Source organism: Micropterus dolomieu, linkage group LG04 (genome assembly GCF_021292245.1).
Source record: "Micropterus dolomieu isolate WLL.071019.BEF.003 ecotype Adirondacks linkage group LG04, ASM2129224v1, whole genome shotgun sequence".
NCBI lineage: Eukaryota > Metazoa > Chordata > Actinopteri > Centrarchiformes > Centrarchidae > Micropterus > Micropterus dolomieu.
Window position 1 is genome coordinate 27378268 of NC_060153.1, and position 9007 is coordinate 27387274.

General features: G+C 42.8%; 1 protein-coding gene across 1 annotated transcript in view; it reads right to left on the bottom strand.

Annotated features, from left to right (window-relative positions):
- Positions 1–9007, bottom strand: part of naa15b (N-alpha-acetyltransferase 15, NatA auxiliary subunit b) — an 18875-nt gene that overhangs the window by 3750 nt on the left and 6118 nt on the right. The window contains exons 5-17 of the mRNA XM_046046522.1: positions 7723–7857; positions 6808–6961; positions 6256–6375; positions 6029–6124; positions 5649–5755; positions 5373–5445; positions 4570–4739; positions 4322–4474; positions 1409–1537; positions 1068–1281; positions 718–911; positions 440–548; positions 227–325 (exon numbers count right to left, since the gene is read on the bottom strand). Coding sequence (XP_045902478.1) covers positions 227–325; positions 440–548; positions 718–911; positions 1068–1281; positions 1409–1537; positions 4322–4474; positions 4570–4739; positions 5373–5445; positions 5649–5755; positions 6029–6124; positions 6256–6375; positions 6808–6961; positions 7723–7857 — 1753 coding nt within the window. The remainder of the gene's footprint in view (positions 1–226; positions 326–439; positions 549–717; positions 912–1067; positions 1282–1408; positions 1538–4321; positions 4475–4569; positions 4740–5372; positions 5446–5648; positions 5756–6028; positions 6125–6255; positions 6376–6807; positions 6962–7722; positions 7858–9007) is intronic.

The window sequence follows — 9007 nt, forward strand, 5'->3', positions numbered from 1 at the left end:
GGTGGGAGGAATGTAGAAAACAAAAGACAGAGACAAAGAAGTAGCAAAAAGGGGAAGAAGATGGGAGAGGGAAGTATGTAAGAAAAAGAAAGGAAGTAAGAATATAGGAATAAAAGGTACTTTAAAAACGCAAAGGACGTGAAACAAAGACATGAAAATGGAAAACGATCGACTACATGTGGTGCTTTTAACAGCTGTGGTATTAATACAGAACCCTCTCTCGTACCTCCTTTAAAGAAGCGTACTAGACACTGGTGTAGCCATGGGTGGTCTGGGTCAATGGCCAGCGCTCTCTTCACCGATTGGAGCATCAGCAGGTATTTTTCTGAAAAGAGAAGATGGATTGTAAAGCAGAAATGACAGGTAAGAGACCGTATCTATACGGTAAAATGTCAAGGAACGCCAGTGAAGTATCACTGAAATGAGTGTGCTTGCCAACCTTTTCTGAAGTAGATCTCAAAGGCCAGTAGGTGTGTGTCTATTTTGTCCTTGACCAGGTGTTTGAGAGGCATCAGGAACTTGACGGCTTCTTCCAGTGGATTTTCTACCTGTAAACAGGATGTGACAGAGAGCGGACACAAAAGTCAACATCACATTAACCGATTCCGCTCAATTTATCGCTTCCTACGTGCACCTGTGTGAGCCACGCCAGAGACAGATTTTCAGCGCCCTACGGACAATTCAGTTTTTATGACTCTTCGTGTATTTCTCTCTAACCTTGACCAGCTTATCAGGAATTAGCTCCTCTTTAGGCCCCCCGATTTCCTCGTCATCATCCTCCTTCTTCTTCTTCTGGTTTTTAAGCTGCTTCTCCTTCTCTGCGTTCTTCTTCTCCTCCTCCAGCTGGGCCTTCTTCTGGGCCCTCCGCTGCTTGTTCCTCAGCTTCTTCAGCTCTTTGTCTGAGAGGTTAGCTGGAGAAGAGAGCGGCGAAAAGGCGTTAATGAAGGACAAAACGCACCCATTTCCTCTTTTACTCTGTCCAGCAGAGCATTTAACTCAGTGGTGCAAATGAGACTCAAGTTTTTTCCCTTGTACACAGACACACATCCTCACTCTCTGCCCCTCACCAGTGTCGGCCTGCAGCTCCTTGCTGTCGTCAGCTAGGGGATTGTCGTGGAGGCTCAGGTAGATCTGGATGGCCGTGATGGCAGCCTTGTAGTAGAAGGGATGCATCCGGAGCACGTCCTCCAGCTTCAGTAGGTCCACGTAGGAGCGTAGCGTCATCTTCCTCATGCAGTAGGTGTGGAAGTCAAACTGGTCGTCTGTGATCTCCACAAAATGCTGATGAAAGTGATGAGAGGAAGGAATATTAAAAAACAGTCAAGGATTTGACACAGACATGAAACATAACTTAATGTGGGTAGCTAAGTAGTCTCATTCAAATATGGCATGTAACGGGCTCACTCACCCGTTCAATCTCGTGGCACTTCTTGAGTGCCTCCCCGAACTTGTTCATGGCCTTGTAGGCGAGCGCGCACTCCGTCTGGAACCACATGCACTGCATCTCGTTGAGGTTCTCCACTGCCGACGCGCCCTCCTGGACAAAGCAAAGGCAAAAACACAGACACATGCATGAGCAAAGTCAGTGACAAAACAGGGCTCAATTATGTGGTGTGAGAGAAAGGTCATTTAGTGTTAGTGAAAATCTATAAATACTCATGTCTAGAAATATGGTGACACAAGTGACCGAGCTTGTTTAGGTTCACACTGTGTGAACTCTATTTGCAGACATGGCTGCAAATTTCATTAATAGGACTACGGCATCAATGTTGTCATAATTAGACAGGACTTTTAGGAGAACATGAAGGATCCTTTAGTTTTTGAGTGATACAGGCTTTTGTTGCATATCACGATTTTCAAAACAGAACCAAGTACTTTCACATCTACACCTAAAAATGTGTTACAATAATTACAATTTTATAAAGAAAATGATAAAAATGTTGTTTCGTCTACTATGAGCTGGAGAAGAACCAGAAAGCAAAGCATTTGATCTTAACATTTTGATGCATTTGTAAACACTAATTAAAACATTAAGAAAGCATATCAGATGTAATTACACCGCAAATATACTGTAAACCTTTGAATAGCAGCCCGGGCTTTTATTTGCTAAAATCACTGAATTGACCCTGACTATATTTGGGACAGGCCTTTAATTCCTTTTGCACAAAACTGAAACTACTATTAAAACAGTTTATTTATTTGAAACAGAATAATACTTGTATAAAAACTATCAAATAATATCAAATACACGTCATTCATTTGATCTAGCTCTGAAAGACGGCTTACGGAGCGATGAGAGAAGTTAGCAGACAGAGAGCGATGGACTTCACATGACAGGATTCACAACTTGGATTCATTTTTATGAAAAGCTGTTTTGATTCTTTTGATGGGTGGACCCTTACAGACTAAAAGAATATAAATAATCAAGGAAGGACACATTCGGACTTAACGAGCGTTTCAAAGGTAACGGCAGTCAGCACTCCCACCCCCCCCCCCTTTCCTCTCTTGAACCAGGCAGGTTAGACCGGTAAATCTATAAGAATTAGACTTTGGGGCTCGTTGTTTCCCTTAAATGAACTGAACTATTGAACTGTGGAGAATCTAACGATGTGTAGCATGTCCATACGTTTAAACATTAATATTTGTATTAACGATCTAAGCAGCTTAGAAGCAGCTAAAGCCGCGGGGTTTAAGAGGTTTTATACATCCAAACAACTTCTATAAAAACTAGACCAGACGTTAAATTGAGGCAGGCATTTATTTGTCAAAATGTGTTCCCACATTAGGCCAGTAAACGGGGTAGGCGGCTATTTGGGACGCTGCTATTAATTGAAGTTTTACGGTTAACAGTTAGGTGGATTTTTTCTTGAAATGGGTTTGATCTTACTATATTTTATTATTACCTTGGTTTTGTTATAGCTTACTCATCTCGTTCTTCAAACAACCTCAAACTACGTGTCTTGAGGTCACGATTCAGTACATATGGGCACTAATTTCTGGATCTACTCCAGTCAGCAGTGTGGCAAATTCTTGCATGAAAGGAGCTCCAGGTGATGGCGTGTGATGCAAGCCTGGGCACATGTAGTGTTCCTGAAGGGCTTGATTTTCTTTTTGCCTGGGGGGCAACGTTACTATCAACTATTTTGATAACAGTAAAAACATTACATAGTCCCAGCCTGGCAAATGTGGAGACTACTGCTTTTCTTTTTAACCCGTTTGATTTATTGTTAACTGGGTTAGACTGCTGGAGTACTTTACTTTTAATACTTTAAGTACATTTTCCTGCTTATACTTACAAAGCTTTACTTAACATTTCCAACATTTGACTTTTAACTGAAGCAAAGGATCGGAGTACTTCCTCCACTACTGCCCGAGTCTCTCCCGGTGTGTGAGAGAAGTACCAGCACGCAGTCAGAGGAAAGTGTATGCTGTAATGGGGGCTATAACGTGGCCATTTAAGGATAATACTAACTGAAAGTATCGTGTTCGCTGCCACAGAAGACAAATAAAAAGTCACTGTTTGTTACTACAGCGTCCTTCTGCCATCTTCACAGCAGAATTGCGAACAACTTATCACAAATAAATGACCAGCGGAAACACTGAGCTAGCTAGATAACTGTAGCGGCAGTGGACAGCGAGGGTCAATCAGACGTGTGATACTATTGATGGTCATACGCTACATGCCAAAACGTGGTCAGTCAACTTACATGTTGAGGTGAGGAGAGTTTGAAGTGGTGTGTTTCAAGAACCCACCAATGCTGGCTGACCTCATCTATTTTATTCGCCATTGCAGTTTTCTGCTCACATTAGCGAGTGCTCGTTTTTGACCCTCTCAGAGAGCTAACATTAGCAGCGACTGACTAGCCAGTAGCCAGCCACACTGCTTGCTGCAACTGTTTAACAGACTTCTGAAAAGCATGTGTAGCAAGTCAACATTGCCAGCAACAAGGAGAAAATTTACTTTTTAAAGGGATATACTTACATTAACACCCCCCCATTTTCTAAATATAATGAAAACATAAGCTCTTTTTACTTGTGGTCGTCTTACCATTAACATTAACTTCTAAATATGACATTATATCATAAAAGTCTTTTATTGTTAATCCTGTGTGAATCTGCCATAAGTGAATCATTTGCAAAGAAAGATTTCCACCCTCAGTTATTTAAGGTTGCAGGGTGGCAATACACTATGAGATCTGCAGGTGGTATTAGATCAGGATTAACAGGAAACACACCCATGATTTTGTTTTGACATTACCAAACGTTTTCCTCAGCAGTCAGTGTGTACTCGTGTGCACACCCACACACAGATTTTCCTCACCCGCGTGAACTTTGAGCACATTTCCTCGGCCTCCTTGATCATGCCAGCCTTCAGCATGTACTTGGCACACTTGGAGTTGATGAATCTGTCAGCCGTATCCAGAGCCTGGGCCTCATCCATCCACTGAGCAGCCTCTTTGATGTTCCCAGCATGCTGCGGGAGGATAAAGGTCAATGCAATAGTCATGACAACACTACACTCCTCTGTTAAAACAATAAACTCACAAACAAATGTGCGGCGTGTGTTACCTTGTAAATCTTGGCTTTGATAAGGAAGAGTTCGATGAGCGTAGGCGTACTCTCAATGGCCGCGTTGATGTATTCTAGAGACAGTGTCTGTTGGCCTACCATGTCGTAGTGCTGTGCCAGGAAGTACTGCACCCAGAGCAACGTGGTCGGTGGTTCCTCCTTACCGTCATCTATGACAGTGCAAGGACATTGTGAAAGTTTATGTCTTCAGGGTTGTAAACAAAAGACAGTCAAATGCGTACATTTATAAAAATTAGATACTTGGGTTGATTCAATTTTAAAAGTTATAATCCTCAGACTCAAATCCAACCCCATTTTTGGACACTTTTTAAAGTTATTTATTGTATTTACATTCTGCAGTTACCCGACTTATTCTTTAGTTTGCATTGTTAAAGGTGGAGTTCACTATTCCCGCACTGGTTTCAAATTACCTACCAGAGCAAGTAGAATTCACAGGAAATAACACAGCATGTAACTCAGTGTTTCTGTTTAATGTTCACTCTCTAACAGCTGCGTCAGATTAAGTTACTGCTAATGAAAACACAAATCTTCCTACTGCTTCACATTAGAAGTGTTTATCCATGGCGGCCTTTACTGTCAAGGTCAGCACTAACAATCATTCATCAAAAATGTGTTGACAAAACACGACTGTCAGTGTCTGCGTTGTTTTTGTCAGCGGATCAGCGAAGGATTGAAAGGATTACAACTTTTAAAAACTGCCCATTACATTTCACACTCAATACAGTTGATGAGAAAGCATCAAATTCATCATCATCATCCCGATTTAGAAAGTCTCGCCTCACCGTTCTGGTTGAACATTCTACAGCTTTTTAATGAGGTTTCATAGCCGACCACCAACTCCTCTATTATTGCCACCTGCAAAGAGAAAGAAGACACAGCACATTACCTCACCTGCAGTATGAAGTACACATCTGTGAGTGAATGCTTCAGAGTAAAAGTCAGATTGACCTCTTTCTTCTCACTTTTACTTTCTTTCAGTGCATTACGTAAGTCTAACTGCGTCACTGTGATTTAGATTTAGATCAGTCATCTGACATCTCCAACAGCAGCACCATTACCTTTTCTTTGTCGTTGTACAGTGATTTCAGGGTGGTGAAGACGGGCGGACAACCTTTACTCAAGTTGATCCTGAGATACCTGTCCAGGCACTCTCGGAACTTCTCACCTGCAGACAAATACAGGGTATATGGAGACGATCAGAGAACTTTATCCCACTTCTAACGCACAGTTAACTTCATTAACGGGCCCAAAAAAACCCAGACAAAAACCAAAAATATGGAGTAAAAAGCAAAACAAAAACTGGGAAACAGGTTGAATACACTCAATCAACTGAAGCTTAATACAGCTACTAGCTTGTTCATTCAATTCCTACGTCATGGATGGAAAGGTTGACTGAAGTCACTGTTTTAGTAGAAAGGAGAAGTATTGTTGGCCACACCAGAGAGGAAGGTGAGGGGCAGCCGACGAGGAACCAGTCCTTTGGGGAACTTCTCCCAGGCGTCTTCATAGATCTTGTGTCTCTCTTCTACACTGCCTGGAGAAAACAACATAAAAATTCAGTAGTGTTTACAAATACAGCTTGTACAGTGAATGTGGATAATTTAATAGCCAGTGGTCAGTGATGATGATGATGGCGTTTCTAATAGAAAGGATAATGTGTCATACTTGGTTTGAGGGCGTTTTCCAAGCCGCGGTAATAGGACCAGTTCTCCGGGTTCCTCTCCTGCAAACGTCGGTAGACTTCTGTTGCCTCGTCCAGACGCTCCAACCTCAACAGTAACTCTCCTATAGAAACATGAGGGAGGAGCTCCAGTCAAAAGTGCACAGAATCAGTCAAAAGCTGCACAACTTCAAACCACAGCCGACCGTTTAAAGTTAGAGAAAGTTAAGGAGAAAAAAAAAGGCCGGAGAAGCCCAACACTGCAAGTATAAACCGAGCCTAATACAAACATAACCAGACAGCTCACTTTACACATTCTCACAGGCCACCTGCTCTGTCGAGCATTAAGACAACAACATAAACAAACATCACCTTGTGTTTTTGTACGCACAGAGTAAATATGCCAACATTGTTTCGGGGTCTTTGCCATGAAGAAGGGCATTGCTGAGGCTGGACGTTTGTGTCAATATTTACTACAGTTTGTGTGACTATAACAGCTCTGTACATATGCATTTTCCTGAGACGAACAAGGGATTTTCAAAGATTCAGTGACCCACCTCGTGTCTCCTCCACAGCCAGTTTGTCACAGATCTGCTTTTCGTAGTTGGACAGATGCTCTAGGGCCTCCTTGTTCAGACCTGCTTCCCTCAGCACCTGGTTCTGGTACAGCAGTAGCTCACTGTATTCGTAGTCCACTTTGTCTGGAGACGTCTGGACAATAAAGTGGTGTTAGTGAAATCAAACATTTTCTACAAGCAACAATGAAGACCTCCTGGAGCTGCTGGGTGGACTTCTGGATCTATGCAGTTCAGGAAACTCTGCAGCACTCCTCGTGTATACATGCAGTTGCTTAGTCACACCAGCTTGTTGTATTACACACATGGCACAAAAACAGGAAGCAGACTGGTCTTATTATGAGCGAACGAGAGAGAGAGCGAGAGAGACCTATTGTAGCTGTGAACTATGCAGAAACGACAGAGACAACATTTAAAAGTGCTGAGGGGAAGCAACGACTGGCTTCAGAGCACGCACTGTAACTCATCAACAAGCATATCCGACACTCAATACATGACAAGAAATGTGAGTAATCCTGTTACTCATCTTACAATGTGCTGCACAGCCTCTGCAATACACATATAACTTCATGTTCACAGCTCAGTTTCTCAGATCTGACCATAATACCACATCTGACCTCATGTATGACGTAGGGACGAAACAGTTACCGGTTTAATGATAAACCACAGTAACATTCCCACGGTTAGAATTACTGTATCGCATTTTAATGATCATTAAAACTGTGTTCAATTACCGTACTTTGAAAAACTCAAGGTAAATACTGTCCAGCATCAACCAAAGTTAGCAACAGTCTCCAAGATGCAGCATGCAATGTGGTTTAGAGAATTTTCAGCGATTGATTGTCTTGCGATTAATCGCAATTAAAATTTTAATCGTTGCCCAGCACTAGTTCTAACCTGTTGCGTTTTCCTGAACTCCTCGATGATCTTTGCAGCCATCTCGTAGTCTTCCAGCAGGTGATAGGCGATGGCGTAGCCAATCCAGGAGGCCCGCTGCGCTGGACGCAGCTGCAACAGCTGATACCGCGTCTCCTATAGAAAATAAACATGGGAACACAGTTTAATGTAGTCGCACTTCACATCCGAACCAACAGGGTAAAAAAAAGCTAGCTCAGAGAACAAAATAAAATACACCTAATGCACTCTGAATCAGAGCCCCTCCCATCCCCCATCTCATCCATATTTTTAATCCTTTCAACCAGACTTTCATCTTGCTATTTCATACCTCTCACTAAATAAGCATCTAAATCCCAGGCTGTGTCCCAGGAGAGCTGTTCTACATTGTGAAGACTGACTGCAACCTCATACCTGCTGCGGATACACTCTGTCCTCCAAATCAGAGCCAAACTGAGTCCTGAACGAGGCAGAGAGACAGATGGGAGTGCGTATTCTGGAAAGTTTTTTCCCCCCACAAATTATTCAAGTCTCTTTTAAAAGGAAAAGTTGACATATTTCTTAAATCTCTCACAGCTGGACTACAGCCGACCCTGTGCCCAGACCCCCAGTGAAGTAGGATGACAGGGTTTTCATTATGACAATCTGAAATGTATCTCAGATCGAAAGCATCCACTCATAGTTCTGCTGCCGGTCCTCACCCTGTAGCCCTCCAGGTCTCTCATCTGGATCTGCAGCAGGGACAAGTCTCGCAGGATCTGCAGGTTGTCCTTGTCCCACTTCAGTGCGTTGCGGTAACACTTGATGGCCTCATCGTACTTCTTATCCGAGCGCTGCAGTAGGCCGTATACGTGCCAGCCTGGGGAGCGCACAGAGTTAAGGAATATAGGAACAGACTCCACAACCTGGTGTTATCAAGCTACTATTAAAAGAGTATACAGACGTGCACAGAGATTGCGTGGTTAGTGGGGCCCAATGAGCCTCTCCTGGTCAAACCAGACAACTGACATGACAACTCAAACACTTAATGATGATTCAACAATATATCTTTAATGTAAACTTCATGAAGAAGTCCCAAGAAGTCAAATCCAAGAAACTGCCACTGATAAGTTAGTAGCACTCGCCCATGACTGTGGGTGTTGTCTGAATATGCATTGAAGACAAATGTCACTGCTGTTAAACACTTGCAACTAAATATCATTCCACCCCCCCTAAAAGATAGCAGTGTGTTGTCTACTTCAGTCTTCAGCTGAGATAGCACATGCCTGCTGCAAATGTGCACAGATTT